General features: G+C 41.7%; 9 protein-coding genes across 9 annotated transcripts; 4 read left to right on the top strand and 5 right to left on the bottom strand.

Moving 5' to 3' along the window:
- Positions 1-74: 74 nt before the first annotated feature.
- Positions 75-1,957, bottom strand: PKNH_1267600 (20 kDa chaperonin, putative; the record flags this gene model as incomplete). Its single annotated transcript, XM_002259973.1, has 6 exons — positions 75-452; positions 585-651; positions 1,137-1,204; positions 1,355-1,473; positions 1,681-1,744; positions 1,874-1,957. 6 exons carry the CDS (start codon positions 1,955-1,957, stop codon positions 75-77), a joined length of 780 nt encoding a protein of 259 aa, XP_002260009.1.
- Positions 1,958-3,114: 1,157 nt separating this feature from the next.
- Positions 3,115-6,687, top strand: PKNH_1267700 (isoleucine--tRNA ligase, putative; the record flags this gene model as incomplete). The annotated part of the gene is made up of 1 exon (XM_002259974.1): positions 3,115-6,687. One exon carries the CDS (start codon positions 3,115-3,117, stop codon positions 6,685-6,687), a length of 3,573 nt encoding a protein of 1,190 aa, XP_002260010.1.
- A 748-nt stretch (positions 6,688-7,435) lies between these two features.
- On the bottom strand, positions 7,436-8,179 carry PKNH_1267800 (eukaryotic translation initiation factor 6, putative; the record flags this gene model as incomplete). Its single annotated transcript, XM_002259975.1, has 1 exon — positions 7,436-8,179. One exon carries the CDS (start codon positions 8,177-8,179, stop codon positions 7,436-7,438), a length of 744 nt encoding a protein of 247 aa, XP_002260011.1.
- Positions 8,180-9,743: 1,564 nt separating this feature from the next.
- PKNH_1267900 (ATP-dependent RNA helicase DBP8, putative) lies at positions 9,744-11,318 on the top strand (the record flags this gene model as incomplete). The annotated part of the gene is made up of 1 exon (XM_002259976.1): positions 9,744-11,318. The coding sequence occupies one exon, from the start codon at positions 9,744-9,746 to the stop codon at positions 11,316-11,318; it is 1,575 nt and encodes a 524-aa protein (XP_002260012.1).
- A 978-nt stretch (positions 11,319-12,296) lies between these two features.
- PKNH_1268000 (DNA-(apurinic or apyrimidinic site) lyase 1, putative) lies at positions 12,297-13,736 on the top strand (the record flags this gene model as incomplete). Its single annotated transcript, XM_002259977.1, has 1 exon — positions 12,297-13,736. The coding sequence occupies one exon, from the start codon at positions 12,297-12,299 to the stop codon at positions 13,734-13,736; it is 1,440 nt and encodes a 479-aa protein (XP_002260013.1).
- Positions 13,737-13,875: 139 nt separating this feature from the next.
- On the bottom strand, positions 13,876-14,559 carry PKNH_1268100 (SAM-dependent RNA methyltransferase, putative; the record flags this gene model as incomplete). The annotated part of the gene is made up of 1 exon (XM_002259978.1): positions 13,876-14,559. One exon carries the CDS (start codon positions 14,557-14,559, stop codon positions 13,876-13,878), a length of 684 nt encoding a protein of 227 aa, XP_002260014.1.
- A 758-nt stretch (positions 14,560-15,317) lies between these two features.
- PKNH_1268200 (nucleotidyltransferase, putative) lies at positions 15,318-17,783 on the top strand (the record flags this gene model as incomplete). Its single annotated transcript, XM_002259979.1, has 1 exon — positions 15,318-17,783. One exon carries the CDS (start codon positions 15,318-15,320, stop codon positions 17,781-17,783), a length of 2,466 nt encoding a protein of 821 aa, XP_002260015.1.
- A 76-nt stretch (positions 17,784-17,859) lies between these two features.
- Positions 17,860-18,360, bottom strand: PKNH_1268300 (mbp-1 interacting protein-2a-like; the record flags this gene model as incomplete). Its single annotated transcript, XM_002259980.1, has 1 exon — positions 17,860-18,360. The coding sequence occupies one exon, from the start codon at positions 18,358-18,360 to the stop codon at positions 17,860-17,862; it is 501 nt and encodes a 166-aa protein (XP_002260016.1).
- Positions 18,361-19,178: 818 nt separating this feature from the next.
- PKNH_1268400 (conserved protein, unknown function) lies at positions 19,179-22,687 on the bottom strand (the record flags this gene model as incomplete). The annotated part of the gene is made up of 3 exons (XM_039114203.1): positions 19,179-19,339; positions 19,524-20,846; positions 20,962-22,687. 3 exons carry the CDS (start codon positions 22,685-22,687, stop codon positions 19,179-19,181), a joined length of 3,210 nt encoding a protein of 1,069 aa, XP_038969850.1.
- Between the last annotated feature and the right edge of the window lie 759 nt (positions 22,688-23,446).

A 23,446-nucleotide genomic window follows, 5' to 3' on the forward strand; every position in this document is an offset into this window, starting at 1 on the left:
CTGTTTAGTCAATTTAGCTAGCCAGCTAGCCAAAAGGTCATTTTTTTTTTTTTTTTTATTTATTATTATTTTTTTTAATACTTGGCCATGATATACCTTCCCCTCACAAAGGTGAACTTCTCCCCGTTATAGGTGAACTCACAGCTTTCATTGGAGAAGGGAGAAAATTTGATGTAGTCGTTTACACGTATATCCATTGGCACTTTGTTATTATTCGAATCGTAAATACCATCGCCAACTGCTACAACAAGGCCGTCCGTTGATTTTTCGCTCTTGGACTCAGGCATTATTACTAGCGAATTGGACGCTGCGTTTGTATCTATTAATTTGATAAGCACGCGGTCATAGAAGGGAGTGACATTGTCTGGTCTCACCTCCACGGATGCATCGTTGATTTTCGCCAGGATTTCTTCGTTCGATATTAGTAGGCACTCCTTGTCGTTGTATTTTATCTGCGAAGGGTGAGGAAATAGGGTGGGTCAGGAGAAAGCCCTTTGGTTGTTGAAGAAGCGCAGTTCCGTTTTCCCCTCTCATGGTGTGGAGGCCTCCAATATAGGCCACACAACTCCTACACAATGCCTTACTTTGGATCCATCGCTGGGGTTGAAAATGACGACATCGCCAACCTGGATGTCTATCGGTACTCTTTCGCTGCAGGGCAGAGGAGGGAAATATATATATGTAAAAAGAAGAAACCTCTTTAAGAGCTTACATTTTTTGTGAATGCATTAATGGGGGGTGGGGAAAAAGAGGAAGCCAAGCTTCTCATCCGTAATGGTAACTACTTTTTTGTGGATCTTTTTTCCTTTTTTTTTTTTTTTTTTTTTTTTTTTCCTTTTGTTTGTGTTTTTTTTTTTTTTTATTCCACATTTTTCCTTCCACAAGTGGGTGATCGAAAAAGGGATTTTTGAAAAAAAAAAAAAAAAAAACGGTCTTTCTTTTTTGCGCCTTTATAGTATTCTCTTTTTAAAATTTATTTTGTTTTTAAAAATTCAGCCTATTTGCGCAGTGTCCATTTTATGTGCCCACTCGGGTGCAAATTTCCACTTCGAGGGGTTATACCCTCCATTTGGTATAAGGGATGTACCAAATGTGCCTCCTCCCTAAACTAGTAGGAGCCAGTGGTTTGTTCTTACCCGTTTTTGGTATTAACAGCTCCAGTGCCCACACCTAGAATTTTGCCGATGTACTGATTCTTTCGCATCTGCGTGGAAGGAAGGGAGGGGCAAAATGGAAAAAACCATAAGTGATGAAATGGGGCAGGCAGATCAGCGGTTACAGAGATTCATAGCACAGCGCTACGCCAGATGAGCACTGCACGAACTCGGTGCTACTGCACACTATCCCAATTTACCGTATCGCCGATGAAGACGCCAGCCTCCGTGGTATCATACGCCTCATCCTTCTGGACCAAAACGAACTCATTCAGAGGAGTCAAGGGCCCCCGTATAATTTTATTCTCCAGTTTGTACTCTGAAAAAAAAAAAAAAGGAATGAAATTTAAGGATGGTAGTGAAGTACGACTAATGAGATGTTAGAGTCAGACAGGTGTTACACGCACCACCTATATACACACATATTCTAGGTATCCCATGCTTCCATTGTGTACTCCACGCCGTGCATAAGACGAGGATGCATCATTGGGTAAACCGTGAAAAAAAAAAAAAAAGAATGACGAACCTGTGGCCCGCAGCCTCTGCGAAGAACTCCGCTGCAGTTGCCTCGGGTTGCTCGTTACGAAATTCTAAAATGGGGATATGGCAAAAGGCGGGAAAATAAAAAAGTAAAATGGAATCCAAATGAAGAGGCGGAGAAGGGAACGGGGAATAGGGGCATCAGATGGCAACTCCGTTCTTGCCTCCGAGGAACTCACCAAATTTCCGCCCACAGTAACTCTCTTCGCCAGAGCTACCGTGAGGTAGATGGCAACAAGGGATGACAGGAAAGAGAACTTCATCTTCGGAAGAACTATTCTCTGGTTTACGCGTACATAAATGTATAAGATTCGTGTGCTGTTATTACGCGTGTTTCACAGCTTCTGCGGGTTGTGTAGTTTGTGTATGCGCTCCACAAAAAAAGGTGTAGAAGAGGAGGGCGCTTCGAAATAGCAACTGCGGAATAGGCACTATATGCTACGCTCTCAAAATTTTTTGTATTATATATGATGCCCCTCTCACGGGAAGTGTATTTCAATACATGTGCGGGATACTCCGTTTTACAGTTAGTAGGAACCCTTACACGCACGTTCCTGCAAGAACCTATAGATAGGGTGTTCAGCAGAGAGGGTTATTCGTTATCGCGTGGCCAATGCTTTTCGCAGATGGGTATGCTCATTCGGCTCATACAACTGCTTTACGGCACAGAACTTTTTTTTTTTTTTTTTTTTTGCAAAACTCTGTGGGGCATGTGCGAGTTCCCCGGTTAGCAACTCTCACTCCCACAACTGCGGGGTGGCGATGACGGGCGTGTGGCAAAAAAAGAAAAAAAAAGAAGAAAAAAAAAAAAAAAAACGGCCTTACTACAGTGCCTGACCTTACATACATGCACGAAATGTAGCACCAGCAGTGCATATTCCTTGCGCCACGTAAGGGCATAACCCCTAAATGTATAAAATATGCGCACACGGGGTTATGCCACCTTGCCACAAGTAGCCCCTTTTGCGGCTGAGGGAGAACGTCCTCTTCCAGTTGCTTGCGGTGCGAAAGAAAAAAAAAAAAAAAAAAAAAAAAAAAAAATGCAACTGCACGCAACGGAAAAAAGGAGGAAAATGATAAAGTAAAAAAGTGCTGACGTAAAAAGTTCTTATATAAGGAACTCAAAATTCGTGAATAAAAAAACATAGGAGCGTAAACATAGGAGAACAAACAACGGAAACGCTGAAGGAAAAAAAGCACAGAGCTTACCAATTGTTAGTTCGCCAAATTAGTCGGCATTTTGAAGAACAGCATCAACGAGAGAATGTTTTATCGAGTGTTGCGATAACTAATACAACTGCCATAAGTGCAGGGTTATTTCTCCCCCCACCTTCTTTTTTTTTTCTTTTTTTCTTTTTTTCTTTTTTTTTTTTTTTACCCTTACGTGCATCGCTGAGGAAGCCCCCCAGACGCAACGTTTATGCTCAGGCGAGGGGCAAGAGTCAGCGTGTATATCGTACAGAGACGCTTCGCATCGGTAACCCTGACACAGGGACGGAGAGGCACACGAGGCGACAAAGCCAAATTCACCCCAAGTATAGTTAATACAAAATTCATGGAAGGAGCATCGACAAGCTACGTAACATTCGATGGGGTCTCAGAAAACCCGAACATCGTAGAGGAGGAACATAAGGTGCTCTCCTACTGGAAGAGTATCGACGCGTTTAATACGTCGAACAAGCTAGCCAAAGGAAAAAAGGCCTTTATATTTTATGATGGGCCACCTTTTGCCACGGGTCTTCCACATTATGGGCATCTTCTCGCAGGAATTATAAAAGATTGCGTTACCAGATACAATTATCAATGCGGGTTCTCAGTGGAGAGGAAATTTGGATGGGATTGCCATGGACTACCCATCGAGTACGAAATAGAAAAAGAAAACAACATTAACAAAAAGGAAGATATCTTAAAAATGGGTATTGATGTATATAATGAAAAATGTAGAAACATTGTTCTGAAATATTCCAACGAGTGGGTCAAGACGGTTGAGAGGATTGGCAGATGGATTGATTTTAAAAATGATTACAAAACCATGGATACAACATTTATGGAGAGTGTTTGGTGGGTTTTTAGTGAACTGTACAAAAAGAATTATGTGTATAAATCCTTTAAGGTGATGCCCTACTCATGCAAATGTAACACACCCATTTCTAATTTTGAACTTAACCTTAATTACAAGGATACTCCAGATCCAAGTGTTATCGTCAGCTTTGTTCTTTTGTCTGATTTCCCTTCAGTGGAGGAGGAGTGCCAGGTAGAAGAGGCGAAAGAACTCTTGGGGGAGAAATTTGCTGTGTTGTATAATGAGAAAAGGGAGGAGTGGACACAAGGGGAGAGTACAAGTAAATGTGTTTCTTTCCATGGAGATAGTGAAATCCTGGCGTGGACCACTACCCCCTGGACGCTACCATCGAATTTGGCTCTCTGTGTGAATGAGAACTTCACATACCTTCGTATTCATCATGTGAAAAGCAATCGAGTAGTCATCGTAGGGGAGTGTAGACTGGAATGGGTTCTGAAGGAACTGAAGTGGAATGTTGAGGATTTGAAAATTATAAACCGATTCAAAGGAAAGTATCTAAAGGGGTTGAGATATAAACCCCTTTTCAACTACTTCTATGACAAATACAATTTTAAGGAAAGAGCATATAAAATTTTGGCGGACGATTTTGTAACAGACGATGCGGGTACAGGGATAGTGCACTGCGCACCGACATACGGAGAAGACGATTTTAGGGTGTGCAAAAATAATGGAGTTATTGACCCGGAAAAATCTATCTTCATTGATCCTGTGGATGCAAATGGATATTTCACTAACGAAGTAGAAATAGTTCAGAACCTTTATATTAAAGAAGCAGATAATGTGATAAAAAAATATTTGAAGAATGAGAATCGACTACTAAGCAATAATACAATTGTGCACTCCTACCCTTTTTGTTGGAGAAGCGATACGCCCTTGATATATAGAGCCATCCCGGCATGGTTTATACGGGTAAGTAATTCCACCAAAGAGCTTGTAAAAAATAACGATACCACTTATTGGATTCCTTATCATATTAAAGAGAAAAAATTCCACAATTGGATTGCCGATGCAAAGGATTGGTGTATCAGTAGGAACCGATACTGGGGTACACCCATCCCTATATGGGCAGACGAAAAAATGGAGACTGTAGTGTGTGTAGAAAGCATCTCTCATTTGGAGCAACTATCCGGTGTGAAGAATATAAGTGATTTACACAGGCACTTCATTGATCACATCGAAATAGATAATCCTAAGGGGAAGGAGTATCCCAAACTGAAACGTATTTCAGAAGTGTTTGACTGTTGGTTTGAGAGTGGCTCTATGCCATATGCCAAGGTGCATTACCCATTTAGTACCGCAAAGGAAGATTTTCAAAACATATTTCCAGCCGATTTTATCGCAGAGGGGTTAGATCAGACAAGAGGATGGTTCTACACTCTCCTTGTTATTAGTACCTTACTATTTGATAAGGCTCCTTTTAAAAACTTAATTTGTAATGGTCTTGTATTGGCTTCAGATGGAAAAAAAATGAGCAAAAGATTGAAAAATTATCCAGATCCCATGTATATTTTAGATAAGTATGGAGCTGATAGTTTGCGACTTTATCTTATCAACTCCGTTGCTGTACGAGCTGAAAATTTAAAGTTTCAAGAAAAGGGTGTTAATGAAGTGGTTAAAAGTTTTATCCTTCCGTTTTATCATAGCTTTAGATTTTTTTCACAGGAAGTTACTCGATATGAATGTTTGAATAAGAAGGAATTCCTCTTTGATGAAATATGGGTTTACAAGAACAGTAATATAATGGATAGGTGGATATTTTCTTCTGTCCAAAAATTAACGAAACATGTGCACGCTGAGATGAAGGCATACAAACTTTACAATGTTCTTCCGAAACTTTTGCAGTTTATTGAGAATTTAACAAACTGGTACATACGACTTAATAGGGATCGAATGAGGGGTAGCCTTGGGGAGGAAAACTGCCTGCAGTCTCTTTGTACGACTTATAAAACGCTTCACCTATTCACTGTTCTGATGGCCCCATTCACTCCCTTCATTACGGAGTACATATATCAACAGTTGAGGAGGGTGAAGAGTACCGCAGAGGATACAGGAGCGACGAGCAATGGAAAGGTGGACCGCGGGGTGACTGATGAAAGCGTACACTTCCTGATGGTTCCGCAAGTGGATGAGAATTACAACATTGACGACGAAATCATTGAGCTCATCGAAAAAATGAAAGCGGTAATTCTTCTGGGTAGAGTACTCCGAGAGAGGAGAAAGGTAGCGAGCAAAAAGCCAGTAAAGAAGATTACCATTTTACATCCAACGGAAAGTTACTTTGTAAACTTCGATCAAATAAAGCACTACATAAAGGAAGAGTTGAATGTTCTCCAGGTGGAGTGTTCAAACGATACGAGTTGCATTGACTTCACTGCCTTGCCAAACTACAAAACTCTGGGTAGTAAATTAGGAGGTAACTTGAAGAAGGTGCAGAATAGTATAAAAAATATGGATTCTAAATCCATTAAGCAATACCAAATGGAAGGGAAGATAACTTTGGACGAAGTGACTCTAGAGGGAGACGATATCCTTATACAGATGAAGCCGATTTTTCAAGACAAAAACACAGACATTATAAGCAACGAAACCGTAACGATTCTGATAGATTTCAGCACAGATGAACAACTGGAGAATAAGGCTATTGCAAGAGAACTGTGCAACCATGTACAGAAAATGAGAAAGAGTCTATCCTTAAATCAAAACTCTCCTGTTAAAATGCATGTATATATTGCAGACGACACACTTCGCAATAACATGGTGAGTGAGATGGAATACATTCAGAAGTGCCTTCGACGCGAACTGAACGTGGTACCTTCCCAGGAGGATTACGAGGGAATCGCAGGAAAAATGCACGACGAGGAAATCGTGCTGGCCGGCTACCCCGTACGCGTCGTCTTCGCCCACGTTTAGCGCAGAACCCAATCGACCGTCTAACCGGTCAACCAAACCAACCGTCTAACCGGTCGACTAAACCAACTGACCAACCGGTCAACCAAACCAACTGACCAACCGGTCAACCAAACCAACTGACCAACCGGTCAACCAAACCAACTGACCAACCGGTCATCCACATAACAACGAAATTAACTCCACGACTAGCTCGTTTTATTCCATAGGAAAATTCAAATAAGTTTATTTTATTAATTTTCTTTTTTTTTTTTTTTTTTCCTGTTCGGTTGTTGTGTTCACCGGAGGAGGGGATACATAAGAAGAGAAAAAAAAAAAAAAAAAAAAAAAAAAAAAAAAAAAAAAAGTATATATATATATATATATATATAAAGAAAAAAGGAGGTAAAGGGAGAAAGGAAAAGAGAAGGACCCCATAACTTTGCGACCTCATGGGGTTTCCTCCTGACGAGGCGCTTTCCCCTCAGGTGTGAGGGAACCCCTCTCACATAGAAGCTTCTCATTCATGTTCACCTGCATTTGCGCAACGATTGACTAATGGCGCATCTGAGGTAGGCGATTACCCACTGGTTAGGGTAAAAAAAAAAAAAAAAAAAAAAAAAAAAAGAGGAAAAATTAGACAACCGGGAGGAAATACAAAAATAGGGGATAGTACATATGTGTGGTGTGAATGCAATGCATAGCCGAACTGCAATGCGCATATCCGAAATGCAACGTATAAGCGTGTTCTTCTTCACAGGTGATCCGTTCACTAAATCATAGTCTGAATTATGGAAGACTTGTATTTGAAGTTGTCTTCGATGTTGGCGTCTTCTATGCTATTCAACTTAAAAACCTTCTCAATTATATTCAACTCGATGGCAGTGGTATCCATGCCACAGAAGGCCGACCAATCGTTGGCGACCAGTCCAGCCCCGATGAGATCACTTCCTCTGTTAACCGTTCCGGTAATTAAGGGAATTTGTAACAATTCTGACAGCTCCTCGATTTCTTGAGATGATGTCATGGCATGTACCAATCCTCCATTGTTTGTAAAATATGAATAGGTACCTACAAGTAAATTACCCGCGATAGAAGTACGAAAAACTTCTATATCTAGTACATCTTGAATTATTTCTTCCGTTTCTCTGTCTATGTCTGTATGAACTAAACCTACATAATCATTTGCCGTTATACAATTACCTAAGGCTGAAAGGCGCTCCTCGATTCTCTTTATTTTAACATTTTCTGGAAGTGCGTTTCTTAAGTGGAGTAGCTCCTGGTCTGTACATATGCTGGACACAAGTAAACCCTTCCTGTTTCCGACGCAAACTCTGCCAATGACTTTGGTACCCCCGATGGTGGTGTATACAAGGGGAATGTGTTGAGACAACTCCGATTCGAACACACTGGAAAAGTTTTCCGATCCGCCCATGGCAATCAGTGCGTAGGAGTTCGTCAGCCTGGCGAAGACGCCAACCTCGTTGGAGTTTTCGAACTGAACTCTGATGGCCATGGTGGGAAAAAAGGAGAGGAGAAATTACTGCAAAGGAGGAGGTGAACGACGGAAGGGCAACTTCTGTCGTAGTGTTCACTACTTAAATAATTTCTATACGCTGACACGCACGTTTTTGTCTCTTCTTCCGCGAAGAAAATTATGAATACCCAATTGGCTTCTTCTTCTCCTCCCCCACCTGTGTTGGTATATATTCTACACTTAGTTAGGACACCTATTCCAATGCGCTATCCAAAAGAAGAAAAAAAAAAAAAATCGCGTTACACGTGTTGGCTAACACAAAAGTCAGGGGCTGCCAACTGGGGTTCACCACTTCTTTCTGTTATGTAGAAGTTACTATTAATTTATCCACGTGGTATGTGGGTGGTAGCGCTCGAAAAAAAAAAAAAAAAAAAAAAAAAAAAAAAAAAATTAACTGCATGGAAAAGCTAAGTATGCATCCCTCTTAAGCAACCCCCTTTTGGTAATGTAGAAGTAGTTCTTCCTGCTTTGGAAAAAAAAAAAAAAATAAAATAAATGATAAACTCAGCAGTTCATTCATCATATACCATTCACCATTTATAATTCGTGATTTATAGTTTAGTTCCTTCTGTTCCTTCCTTCTTACCAAACTGCCTCTTCTCCTTTTGTGGTTATTTTACCTAACCTGTTTGTTCGATCGGTTATCTTTTTTTTTTTTTTTTTTTTTTTTTTTTGTATTATTTTATTTTATTTTTTTCTGCGAATCGGGAAAGCGGCGGGGTTTTTTTTTATTTTCCTCTTGGCGCGTGTCACCGAAGGGATGAGGAGGAATAATCCATACCCATTGGAAGGGGGAAAAAAAAAAAAAAAAGTTGCGCGGGAGTTATGAACTGGATTATCAAATGGAGCATACAAAATGCATTTCACGAGTATGCTTGTGATGAATACTCCGTGTTACTCTCATGGAGGATATTACAAAAAAACGATTAGAAAAAAAAAAAAAAAAAAAAAAAAAAAAAGCAACACCACAGTAAACTATAAAAAAACTTGAATGCGTCATCTTCGCTACATGCATATAATTTGTTTGTAAATCAAAACCCGACCTGGTAACCCAATCTTCCGTATTGCTACCATTTGAGTAACTCGTTTTTATTTTATTTTGCCGCTCTACACTGCCCTACAATTCTATACTGTCACCTTCGTGGATCTGCAAGCAGTGAAGGAAGGACAAAAGAAAAAAAAAAAAAAAAAAAAAAAAAAAAAAAAAAAATGCCCATTTGAAGGTGGACTTATATTTGACACTATTCGTGGAGAAGAGACTGGGAAAAATAGAGTAACCGATCAAAGTGGTAGAATTACCATAAGCAGGAAGGAAACTCAAACGGAAAGAAATTATTGCTCAGGATGCTTTAGAGGATCCTCCATTGGAATGAATTCGCAAGACGAAAGGTAAAACCACCCCATTTTGGGCATTCGTATGTGACTAGACCGGAAAAAAAGGAGTTCCCTCGAAGACATAGAAGGAAATTCGACCTTTCCTTTCCATTTCAAGGCGCACCTTTTGAATCTCCACAGGGAGATATACATAAGCACATCTTACGAAATGACAGAGAGCAGGAATATTAAACGCAAGGGGGGGAAAGGGGAGAGGCCACCCCTATTAAGACATTCCAAATTAAGAAAAATTTTTTACATAAGGATGTACCTGGAGAGGAAACGTCGAGAGGCTCGTTCTACTCGGCGGGGAGGTGGTGGAAGAAAGAGTGGAAGATTGGGGCGGGATGATGAAGGTAACTCTCCCGGTGAACATAGCGCCCCACCAGTGACATTCGAAGATCTGGGAGTAGAAGACTGGCTAATAAAAATAAGTAAGACAGTTCAAATTACGCACCCAACAAAGATACAACAGTTGTGTTTGCCACTCATAATGAGAGGTCACAATGTCATTGGCACATCGGAGACAGGAACGGGCAAGACGATATGTTACTGTTGGGGTATATTGCAGGAATTAAATAAAAACGCTTTTGGAGTTTTCGCTCTAGTGCTCCTTCCGACGAGAGAACTGGTCGTCCAAGTGGTTGAACAATTCCTTCTCTACGGATACAAAATAGGAATAAAAATCCTCTCATGCATTGGTGGGTTTTCTATAATTGAGCAGCGAAGGGGGGTGTTAGCCAAGCCACATGTGGTCGTCGGCACCCCCGGAAGAACCTGTGATATTATGGAAAACTGCGAGGATGTTACGAACTGCTTCAAGAGGCTAAGCTTTTTTGTTCTGGACGAAGCGGACCTACTGTTGCAGAAGTGTTACGAATCAAAGTTGGAGGTAATTCTCCGCAGTTTGCCCAAGCAAGGGGACCAAGGTATGGGATCTGCCACCGGATCGGTAACCACATCGGTAACCACATCGGTAACCACAACAACCATCGCACCAATCAGCACCGGTACGAGTAGACGGAGAACCCTCCTCTTCAGCTCCACCATCACGGATACCTTGGAGCTACTAGCCAATTCATTCCCTCATGAAAACTTAATTCTTGTAAATGTAAACAAAAAACAAAAACCATTGAAAAATCTGGACCAGAGATACATCTATGTGGATGAAATTGCACAGATGACATACTTGGTGTACCTTTTACGGAAAGAGTTACCTGACCAGTCAGGAATTATTTTTACAGACAATAGCTACAGATGTGAATTAGTATACACGGTCTTGTGCATGCTTGGGGGATTCTCTGTAGAATCCATACACTCCTCAAAGGATCCCAAAAAAAGGCTAGCTGCATTGTCTAAAATAAAAAACGGAGGTTGTAAAATTCTCGTCGCTACAGATATAATTAGTAGAGGTATAGATATCCCAAAAACATCCTTCGTTATTAATTACGATTTTCCCAATGATACTGTTCTCTATGTACACCGAGTTGGAAGAACTGCCAGAGCTAATAGGAAGGGGGTAGCAATATCCTTTGTAGACAAGCGCGATGTAAATTCGTTTAATAACGTCATGGCAATAATGAAGAGTGCATTGAAACCATTGCGCTTGAAGAAGAAGGAGGTACTTCAGGATATGTTCCAAGTGGGCCGCGTATTGAAGAAGGCAGAATTGTTATTAGAGGAGAGAGAGGATGCCCGGCGCGAACACCAACGCATGCAGCGGTTCGTGCACCGTGCCATGTGACGTGGCAATGCTTCACAACTGAATAGTAGAGTGGGCTATAGGATATCACATGTCCACCCACCATGATGATGACTCTTCCGATTGACGTACTATATAGAAAACACTTCTGAAGGAATCGCCTCTCTCTTTGAAGAAATTTTTCTTTTCTTTTCTTTTCTTTTCTTTTCTTTTCTTTTCTTTTCTTTTCTTTTTTTTTTTTTTGTGTGTTTATACCCTTCATGTGTAGGGGTTTATTAATTTATTTTATTAATTTTTTTTTTTTTCTGTTCATGATTAGCCATTGGAGGGATAATGCCATGCAGCTGCACTCCCCTTGGCAATTTGCGCGTTTGGCCAAACCGTATGGCAAGAAAACAACTTCCCTTTTTCGAAGCTCCGATTTTTGTGCGGTGTATATTCACCCGTTTGAGTTCTCATATTGGTACTAAGCTGATAGGAGGGCGCGGTCCATATTTTACCTCTTCATATGTGAAGTGACAAAGAAAACTCCCATGGTTTTTCACCCCATCCCTGTATATTTAGAGCATTGGGCTTAGGGCTTAGTCTTTTTCGCGTGGCGTCAACGTGACGAACCACACGTTCTCTACCCTTCCCCCTAAAATATATAATATAAAATAATATAATATAAAATAAGATAAAATAAAATAATATAATATAAAATAATATAAAATAAAATAATAAAGCAGTGCATAGGTAAAATATATATACACACGGTATATAGTTAGCCCTCTATCCTGTTTTTTTTTCTTAACCATGTAAGGTATGTAGAGATGAAGGGAACTCTTGCCGTGTATTCCCACTCGCATTAGCTACACTCCTTTACCGCATTGCATAATACACGATCTGTTCACATAATACGTTAAGGCCCTATTCTCGGTTGCCTCTGTTGAGCCTCCCTGACCATGAGATGATGCCGACACAACAATTCATTTGAATATTCACCTCGAAGGAAATGTGCCAATCGGCTACCTCTGTTAAATGTTTTTTTTTTTATTTTCTTCTCTCCTCTGTATGGTACTTGCGAACACCCTCAGGGGGGTAAAAAACACACACGACGCATTTAACCGTCTGGGCTTCATAACCCCGTGGGGGAAGGTGAACCTGGAGAAATTCTCTCGCAGTGGAGCTAACAGAGGAGTAGGCAACATACTCGAAACTTTGGGTTCCCCCCTGCACAGGCGCTCCCTTTTCCACCTGAACATTGAGAAGAGAAAAGGTACTCCATTCGCGAAGCCATATCAGGTAAGTGCAGTCCAAAGAAGTGAAAACATCCCCCCACCAATAAAGTGTATCAAAGAAGAAGCATCAGACGAAATGATTGGTACGAAAGGAGAGACGAAGTTGAAGCAGGAGAAGAAGGAGGAGGTATCTGTCTCGAAGAAAAAAATTAACAAGAAGGAGGAGAAAAAAAAAGGAACACAAATCAAAGGAGAAAAACGCCATGTTAAAGAAAAAGTAGCATCGATTTATCCGCCTATCCCGAAAAGCATGGACGAAAGATGGAACGACTTTAATATAATTCAAAGTTATAGAAAAATTACTAATGTCTATCTGGGGGCACACATATCAGCAGCGGGAGGAGTGCAGAACTCACCAACGAACTGTTTCAATGTCGCTGGACAAGCTTTTGCGTTATTTCTAAAGAACCAAAGGAAGTGGGATAGCCCTCCCTTATCTTCTGAAAATATAAAACAGTTTGAAAAAAATTGTAAGGCATATAATTTAGACACCAGATTTATTCTACCCCATGGATCATACTTAATTAATCTAGCCAATCCAGATAAGGAAAAAAGGGAGAAATCTTATCTCTCCTTTCTGGACGACGTAAAAAGGTGTGAACAGTTAAAAGTTCAACTTTATAATTTTCATCCAGGATCAACAACAGGTTTATGTTCTCTCGAGGAAGGAATTAAAAATATCTCCGACTGTATAAACAGGGTGCACAAAGAAACTTCAAACGTTATTATAGTCCTTGAAAATTCAGCTGGACAGAAAAATTCAGTAGGATCCAAATTTGAAGATTTAAAAAATATTATTTCACAAATTGAAGACAAATCAAGAATTGGAGTGTGTCTAGATACATGCCATACATTCGCAGCTGGATATGACATAAGATCTTACGAGGATTTCGATCTCGTGATGAAGAAGTTCGATGAAATTGTAGATGCTAAGTACTTAAAAGCTATCCACCTTAATGATTCCAAGTCGGATCTTGGTAGTGGACTGGACAGACATGAGAATATCGGAAAGGGGAAACTTACTATGGATACTTTCAAATATATTATGACATCTAAATATTTTAAGAATATCCCCATAATTTTGGAAACCCCTGATGTTACAGATGATGAGTCGGTGTATAAGTACGAGATAAGGTATCTCTACGAGATGGTTGTGAAGGCGGAGGGAGAGAACAACTGATGAAGGTCGAGTGGGGAAGGACAACTAATCAGGGTCACGTGTAATAGTACATCCAACTGATATGCAGGATGGGTCTTCTCTCATCATACTTTTCTAAAAAGGTGCCTTCAATATAAAAACGTAATTAGGCGTGTAGACTTTACCCCCCAGAGAGGAAGTCGTCCAGATCTCCTACACGCTGATCCCCCAGGCTGATCAAATATTCGGTGAAATTAGAAGGAAGCACCGGAATATGTCTGTCCTCGTCCAATCCGGTAAAAAACGACTTGGACACAAAACGGAATGGAAGAACCATGGACTCCTTCTGATTTCGCAAGGGAATTTCTGGATTATCCACAAAAGGAATATCCTTAAACTCTACTTGATTTTCTAAAATGATGTGGCAAACGAGGACGGCAGTATTTGTCGTCATCTGCATGTCCCCAAGATTTCTCGAAATGACGAATTGGCACTTTCGTAGAATAGAGGTTCTGTCATCCGATGGAACATTTCCAAGGATCCCTCCAAAAAGCAGGTAATCCAAATTCTCCCTATCTTTGCATGTTAAAATTTCCTTGGCTTTCATATCTAATAGACATATTTTTTTCCACTCGAATTTTTGCTTCAACTCTCGGATGGGCTCCTTGTAGCACGTCGGGTTGTATTCCTTGGACACTTCGTCAAAGGGTCTGTCAAAATTGGTGAATATCACATTTTTGTCCTTTACCGTTTCGCATATATGTATGTACTCGAGAATGCTCCATTCCTCTAGCTCATCCAGGTGCTCCACGATGTACTTGGGGGGGCTTTCCTCCCCGACGAGTGTGCCCGCCTCGCCTTCCATGCGTGTAGGACGTATTGGCTAGTGAAATATGTACACAGCAGTAGATTTATATCATTCCTTCTATGAGAAATTTTCCTATCACTGTAACTTTACATTTTTCCCGCGCAACGGCCCTCTACAATGCGGAACCGGTTGTAAAAAGCGGAGCAGCTCTTCACTTTGCCAAATCGCGCAGCTCCTTCTTCTACTACGCCTTTTTTTATTTCCCCAATTTTGGTGAAATTTTTTTTTTTTTTTCTTTTTTCGCACCTTTCACCTGACTTGTTCATAATTTTTTTTTTCCCCTTTTTGTTATTTTTTTTTTTCTTTCTTTTTTTTTTTTTTTTTTTTTTTTTGGCTAACTCGCTAAGTTGTTTGACATTTTTGCGCCGAAACAGGTAAGATAAATCTCCTCCCAGGAATAAAAAAAAAAAAAAAAAAAAAAAAAAAATATAATAATAATTGTAAAACGCAAAAAAGCGAAACAAAAAAGGTTTTCCTTCAAAATGCGAACAAGTTGGAGAACACAAAAAAGGGAGTAAGCGACTAACGTAGCGTAAAGATGAAACATAGAAGGAACGAAAAACATTTAACCTGTCGGAAAGGTTTACTTTAGAAATTCCCTTCGCTAAACAGCGGAGAGGATATTTTCAAAGTGCATGCTCCGTTACATGTGGTCTGTCGTGAGGATTGGAGAATAAATACAGCCCTTCGGCACACATCCCCTAGGGGTTATCCACAGCTTCTATAGAGAGTTGTGAGCCTGAGACTTATCGCCCATGGATGACTTCGAATATTATTTCCTCCAAAATGAGGAGGAATCGGAGCATGTGAAGGGTGCCAAAGTGGAGCTACACAATGTGTTGAAGCGGAACAGAGAAAGGCATAGCAAGGTAAACAAGCCGATGAAGGCAGCATCCAATGTCATATCGCTCCTTGGGGGGGATGATGCGCCGAAGGGGAAAATGGAAGAAGCATCTCACCCTGGGAAGGGTGGGGAAAAGACCCACAGGAAGGGCATGCAACGCTCCTCGGCAAGAAGCAGAGAGCATTGCTCCAAAAGGAGGAGAACTCACAAAACAGACACGAAGCTCAAAACGGAGGGAGAGGAAGAAGAAGAAGTACCCAGTGAAGACCCCCCAGTAGGTGATAACTCAAATGAAGACCATCACCACAGTGAGGTGAATGCGGAATGTCAAAGTCAACCTGATGACAGCGTAGGGGAAGTGGTATTGGAGGAAAACCGAAAAGGTAAAAGAAAACTCAATGAAAATAATATTACGCACCATGGGAAAAAGGCGAAAGGGAGGAAAACAAAGACAAGCGCAATACCAACGGACTTGAATAACAATGATGGGAAAATCCCCACTGTGGGTGAAGATGATGATAAAAAAGATACATCAATTAATTGGACTGCAACGGAAGGAAGTGCGAAAAGCCAAAGCAACAGTTGCAGTGGAACATCTGATGAAGACGACCAGTCAGCTTCGCCGTCTTCGGGAAGGTCCTCCTCGGCGGATTGCCTCTCCCATGATAAGGATCAAAACGAAGGGAGCAGAAAAATGGGAAGCCACACTCGGGGGGAGAATGGAGGAAGGTCGGTCAGGTTAGCGCCAGGAGTGGAAGATAATACAGCTTCCGCTACTGGTGCGAATACTGGTCGTGCCATGTCGAGGGAAAAAAGAGTGTCTGGTGGTAGCAGACAGAGCCGCGTATCTGAAGAGGCAAAGCCAGAAAAGAAAAAGTACAGCGGGCGCATGCTGTTGCACAAGTTTAAAATAAACTACCAAAGTCTCACCGAGTCGGAGAAAAAGTACTACCTTTACATGATGAAGAAACTACGCGTGCATTATGATCACGAGAGACACATCTTCTATACAGACGATGTATTCACAAAGTGTTTTACAGAAAAAGTTCGCAAAGAAAAGGAGAAATTCAACTACTTAGGGTATCTAGAATATGCCTGCTTTTATATCCTTGAATGGTTAACCCCAACGAAGGAAGAAAAATTACTAAAGCATAAATCCTTGCTAAAGTTGGAAGTTGTGGTGAAGTCTCTCTTTCCAAAGGCTAAGATGGAGCCCTTTGGTTCCTTCGTCACAGGATTATCCATCCCCGGCAGTGACCTCGACGTGTGTTTTCTAAATATACCCCTGGAAGATCTTGATGCCTTGTTACTTATTGCATATGCCTTGGTTAAACTAGATATGGTGACAGACATAAGATTAATAAAGGATGCCAGAGTCAAGATTCTAAAATATACGGATAAAGAGACGGGGGTTCAAGTAGATGTGTGTACAAATCAGCTTTCCTCAAGACAAACAACAGATTTTATCAAAAGTAAAATGGAGAAATATATTTACTTGAGACCACTGGTTATTCTGTTAAAGTTTTTTCTGAACACAAGAAATCTAAATGAAACATATATAGGGGGAATTGGTTCCTTCATGCTCTGTTGTATGGTTCTCCATTTTTTACAGCTCCACCCTACTACCTTCGACTGGAATGTCTTCAACAATAGTTACCTCGTCAAGTTGCTTCTAGAATTCTTTAGCTTCTATAGCATTGATTATAAGTTAGATTTTAACTGTTCCGTTTTGCGAGGCCTGGGTCATGTCATGCCAAGATATCTCCGCAGGGAATACGATATTAACGGTAGACTCTGCATTGAGAACCCTATTGATATTTCACTGGACATTGGTAAAAACGCCTACAAAATTAGGTATGTGTTTTATCTGTTCAGTCACCAGTTCTGTGCTTTGACAAGCTTGATTGGGGAGTTGCGGGGCAAAGCAGGGGAGGCGCTTCTATCTGCTGACGGTTCGGAGAGAGCGATCAACAATAAAGTGGAAGATAATGCAGTAGAAAAAGAAGACACATACATGGAAGACAAAGCAGAAGAACAAGAGGAGAATCAACTCAGTCACTACGCCGAGGGGGACAAAATGAACGCAGCAGGATACATGTACCCTCTCTTCTTTGCGAATTTCTTGAATCCAGATAGCATCGTCTTTACGAAGCGATTCAAGGCAAACTTTCCTAACCCGCACTGGAACATCAGCCACTTTGATTTTTCCATCACCAAGGAGGAGAAACACAAGTTATTGGAAATGCTTCGGGAGGACATAACTTCCTCCGATTTTGATGAGGGGGTTGTCCCCGAATCCACGGCCCTCTTCGCCACATTTGACAAGGCCTTTCCCTTTTCTCTGGATCTGTACAACAACGCATTTAGATATGCCTAACTTGGAGAAGTACCAACAACGAGATAGTGGAGTGACGCGGCAACGAGGTGGCGAAATATATTTAGAACGGAATTGCTCAACCGTAGAGGAAGCGTTTGGCCGCCAAGCGTATATTCTGATCAAAGAGAGAACTGGTAATTATTCCGTTGGGCTCATATAGTGGGTTCAATAACACCTTAATATAATTTTCGTGAACGATCTCAAAGAAGGATCGGATATTTTCATCGGAGGGTACATAGATGGCAGGTCCACCTGTACTGCTACTTCCACTACTTATCTCATTTTTGTTTTTGTGAAGGAGTAGAAATTTGATGTGTCCTGTGGTACAGTATGCCGACACAGAATAACTGTTAAACGAATCAATCGTTTTTAAAAAAAGGCTTGTACTCTTCCACACCACGACATCTAGAGAATCTAACGACTGGTGAATTATGAATTGTGCCAGATGTTCTGATATATCCTTTTTACCATTCATGGATAGATCGGCTTCATACAAGGGGATATCTCCTTTGCCTATTATTGCTAGTACGTACACCTGGTACGTCGTCGCAGGGCCACTCACATTGTTTCGACTCATCTGTGTTAATGTGACTAGTTCGTGAGGTAATCTCGTTTATATCAATAGATGGCAGAGGCGTGTTTTCACCCTCCCCTTGGTTCGCAAACCTAATCGTTGCGCTTCTTCGCGAACAGTTGCTTTGCACAAAAAGGCATTCCTCATTCCTTTCGCTTATTTGTCATCCAAGGGGATATTCCTCGCCAAGTTTTGCATTTCTTTACGTTTGCACACGGGGGGAGGAAAAAAAAAAAAAAAAAAAAAAAAAAAAAAAAAAAGAACAAGCCAAATTAACGAAACAGAAAAGGGAGAAAAGAATACCGCAAAAGAAGGGAAAGTACATGCATTACCCCTGTCACTACACCTTATGATACTTGTTAGGAGGTCAGTTGGAAAAGGTGCAATCCCACCCTAGCGCCACGACAGTTGTGCCGCATTGGTGATAACCCCAAATGCGATAATGCAGGACTGCACATGCTTGCGGAAGAAAAAAAAAAAAAAAAAAAAAAAAAAAAAAAAAAAAAAAGTAATCCCCATTGGGAGGAATAAATGAATAATAAAATACTCCATGAGGGATGAAGGCAAAAATAAAGCATGAGCAAATCAAACAATTGGAGAACAAACTCAAACCATCCATCACCCATCGGAGGGTGTCGTATGAAAAATAGTACCAAAGGGCTTACAGGCGCGGAAAAAATAAAAAATCCACCTATGTTAAAAATATATGTGTAGACAAGATAGGCATGTATGTGTAATAATGAGTTGTGTGAAGAGGACGGTCTACCTGCAGTCAACTGTTTCACGCTGCTGTAAAGACAACTCTCCAAACTTATCACTGATCATTCCACATTCTTAACTTTCGGCACGAACTTTTTTATTTCCCTTTTAAGTTCTACCTTCTTGTTTATTTTCATGTTCACTTTATTCTTGTCAATGAAGATGGCGTTTTTCTTTGCCTTCTCGAGCAGGTTCTTCATGTCGGGTTCATCTGTGCTAGGCTCTGCGACGGGGAGGGATAAAGCACGCAAGGGAAGTTGAAGGCGTCAGTGCAGTATAGCAGATGGAAGTAAAAAATGTGAATGTAACGAAGAGGAATACTGACTCGCAACGAAAGTCCAATATACACGATAATATATCACAGCGCCGTGAACCGATTGGCAGAACCATCCACCTTTTGCCCTTACTTGATTCCACCTCGGCGGGAGATCCGGACGCCAGTTTTGGAAGCACTTTGGGAAGCGGCTTCTTCAAAATTGCTGAGGGCCCACCCCCTGTCTTCATCTTCAAAAGCGAAAGCATTTTATTCTTAATTGATATTTTTTTCTCCAGACGTTTTTCCATTTTTGGCAGTCCGGATTCTTCTTTGGTTGGGGTGACATCCGTCTTAGCAGTTGGAGGGTTTGTCGGCGGAAGCTTCTCACTGGGGGGGTCCTTTGCACCATCAGAACCTTTCTCTTCTGGCTCTTTAGATGCGGGGAGTATCTTCGGAGGCAATTTTTTAACCAGTTTGTTCAGGTTTTCTTTTTTGGGTTCTACTTTTATTTTCAGAAATGGTTTTATCGTCTTAGTGGTTATGTTGCTGTCCTTCACATCGCTCTTTGCTTCTTCCACGGGGGCACTTTTTACTCCATCTACCGGGGCACTTTTTACTCCGTCTACCGGGGCACTTTTTACTCCGTCTACCGGGGCACTTTTTACTCCATCTACCGGGGCACTTTTTACTCCATCTACCGGGGCACTTTTTACTCCGTCTACCGGGGCACTTTTTACTCCGTCTACCGGGGCACTTTTTACTCCGTCTACCGGGGCACTTTTTACTCCGTCTACCGGGGCACTTTTTACTCCGTCTACCGGGGCACTTTTTACTCCGTCTACCGGGGCACCTTTTGCTTCATCTACCGGGGCACCTTTTGCTTCATCTACCGGGGCATTTTTTACTCCGTCCACCGGGGCCGCTTTCTTCGACAAGTCGTTCTTCCTCGGCAAAGGCAACTTAATCTTCATCACCCCGTCCTTCACCACTGGAGAACTGTTCTTCAACCCGACTGGATCCTTCTTTAAGGTGTCTTTTTGTCCTGCAGTTTTGGAAACCCCTTGACCTACCGTCTCTGTGGCCTTCTGCTCTGCCTGTGGCCCCCCTATTTTCGCCTCGGGTACACTAAATCCCTTAGTGCTCGAGAGAGGTAGACCTTTCTTCAAAGGATCTTTCACTTTGGTAACACTACCCTCAACCGGGGTGGTGGAACCACTGCTTCCATCCTCCCCATTCCGCCCGAATGTTCCATTCTTGGACTCGAACCTTTTCGCTAGATTTTTTATTCGACTCTGCACTAAGGAAATGGTGCCGGTTTTCTCTCCATCCTGATTACTCTGACTGCCAACCGAGGTGACACTCTTGTTGCTACTGTCTCCATTTTTTCCATTGAGACTGATCCTTTTGGAGTCTTCCTTCTGGAGGGCGCTCCCCTTCGCATGGGAGCTAGGCTTGTTCGCTTCCTTCGGAGTGGCTGCAGGAGGGATGGTCAAAATGGGAATGTGCATTGATGTGCATTGATGCGGATTGGGGGCGGATCACGTTCCATTGCCTCCCTCCAATAATGCACCTGTAGCGGCGCGGCTTACCCGAGTCTCCATTCTTCGGGGTGTAAGGCTTGAATGTAACCTTCGTTCCCCTCTGAAAGAGGTTCGTCCCCTTTCCCGTGTTCTTAGCGGACAATGGTTTCGCATGAGGCTTCTTATCTGACTGTCCATGCGATTGCCCATGCGATTGCCCATGCGATTGCCCATGCGACTGTCCATGCGACGGACCATGTGTCTGCGATGGTTGATCCCTTTCCTCGATAACCTTGCTCAGGAGGGCGCTCTTCTGAAATGTCACTTTGGCGCTGCTTTCCATCTTCCGATCATCCCCAGAGTCCACGCCGCTTGGGTTGGTCTCTCCGTACGATGCATTCAACATGGACTGCTGTCTGGCCTTCCTAAACATTTCAGAAGGAAGGAGAGAATTTTGCGGAGAAGGAAAAACAGACACATGCACTTTTCCTATTATCTCTGGCTTGGAATTTGCAACCCTTGAGTAAATATCCCACGATGCGTCTCTTATCAGCGTTTTTTCACTAATGAAAGAACACCTAGATGTACCAATAAGTGCTTTTCCATTGACATCGTGTATATCTATCATAAAACTGGGGATGTGCCCTGCGTTTTTTTCTGGAACAGAAGTTAAATTTATCGTATAATCAATGTCAAAAATACATTTGCCTCCATTCCCACGTCCAGTAATATCCCTGGGCTTGGTTACTCTCTTCGTGTTTTGAATTGCAGAGGTAGTTGTCTCACTGTCGTATCGAACGACGCAGATAATTCTTGCGTTTTCCTTCTTGTAGCTAATTTCTAGAAAACCAATTTTGATACAGAACCCCTGTAAGTCCTGAGGAATAATTTGGCTATAACTTGGCTTATTCACATCATACTCGTTTCGTATCTGTTTGTTCTCTTCTTCCTCGATATACCTGGAGAAGAAAGCGTCATCTGCATAGTTCTCCTTTGTGTTCTCCCTGTTGAAGGCGCTTCCACTTCGCCTCACCGAGTCATTGATGCTCCCCCCCCTGGAAGGAGCACCGGAGTTACTGCTCCTTTGGTGAGATTCTATCGGGACAACATCATTGTGAGGAGCATACCTCGAGGGGGGTAGCCAACCATCCGCTTCAGACGGAACCACTGGAGGGATAGGAGGAATGGGAGGACTGAGAAATTTCCCATCTTTCAATAACCCAATGGATCCATAATATAACACTCCATAAAGTGAATTAATACGGGGGTCAAGAGTTCTGCATGGGTAAATATAATCTAGTAAAGTCTTGATGGTATTTCTCTTTCCGTTTGTATTGACCCCGTAGGCATTGGCCTCTGCTGCTACTTGTGTGCAAACACCAGAGAACGACTGTACCAGGGTGTCTAGCTGTATGTATAAAAGATCAATACGTCTAACTGTGTCTATCAAGGAACTCTGGTTCTCCTTAATGTTTTGTAATTTACTTTCTAACTTATCCGTGTAGAGTTTATTTTTGTCCAGCGTCGTGTATGTCTGGTTCAGTTGCTCCTGCAAATAATAATTTTTCTTTTCACAATTGGTTCTTTTTTCTTTCTCTATTTTGTACAGCTTAAAATAGAACCTAATTTTACTTTCTAATTCTTCTAATATGTGTTCAATGATTTCTGGTTCGGGTCGACATCTTTCGTGAAGTTTGTCCTTCGTTAGGCTGTACGCGTTTTGATGCACCTCCTCCAAATCGTTTAATGCATCCATCCACACCTTCCCCTCGGTGCTCCTTTTTTTCTTTCTCATTTGTTTGGTTGGTTGGGTGGATGGTGATTTTTAGCGGTGCGTCCACGTTGATATTGTAGGTGCAGCTCTATTTGGTGCCTCCTCTATTCCTAGTGACGTCTTTTCTCCTCGTTGATAAACGCTATCATGTGCAAAACAATTCGCGTCAGGCAGGTAAGACGATTTCAGTGGCGAAAAAAAAAAAAGAAAAAAAAAAAAAGAGGAGATAACTTTAAAAGGAGGTGTCGTTTTAATATCAATGAGTAATTTAAAAGAAAAGACAAATTAGGGTAAGTACAAATGTCTGTGCGCTGGGTGTTACGAGGATCGTGGGATTCTCTCGTTTGTTCATTTAAACAGGGGCATTAAAAAGGGGGCGATTATAAGAGTGGCTATTAAAAAGGGCTATTAAAAACAGCGGTTAAAAGCGGGCGATTAAAACGATGTTAAAATGGGCACTGCCGTATCCGTTAACGTGACAGTTTGAGCGGCCTCCCAAACAGACGTAGAGCTCGCCAAAGGGGGCATCTCTTTAAAATAGACTGCTACGTAACAATGCGTAAATGTGGAGGGGAGAAACAATTAATTGGCGCAACAAGAGGGGAGGGTCAGCCTGCGCGCGTACACATGTGTACAGGTGCATATATATATGTGTATATATTCACGTACATCCTGTAGACATGTGCGCGAACCTTGAAGGCGGTTCAAGGACACCTGAATCTGCGCAAAAATAATTTGTTAACACGGGCAAAATCATTCGGCAGGTCGCGATGCGAATTC

The sequence above is a fragment of the Plasmodium knowlesi genome (assembly GCF_000006355.2).
Source record: "Plasmodium knowlesi strain H genome assembly, chromosome: 12".
Classification (NCBI taxonomy): domain Eukaryota; phylum Apicomplexa; class Aconoidasida; order Haemosporida; family Plasmodiidae; genus Plasmodium; species Plasmodium knowlesi.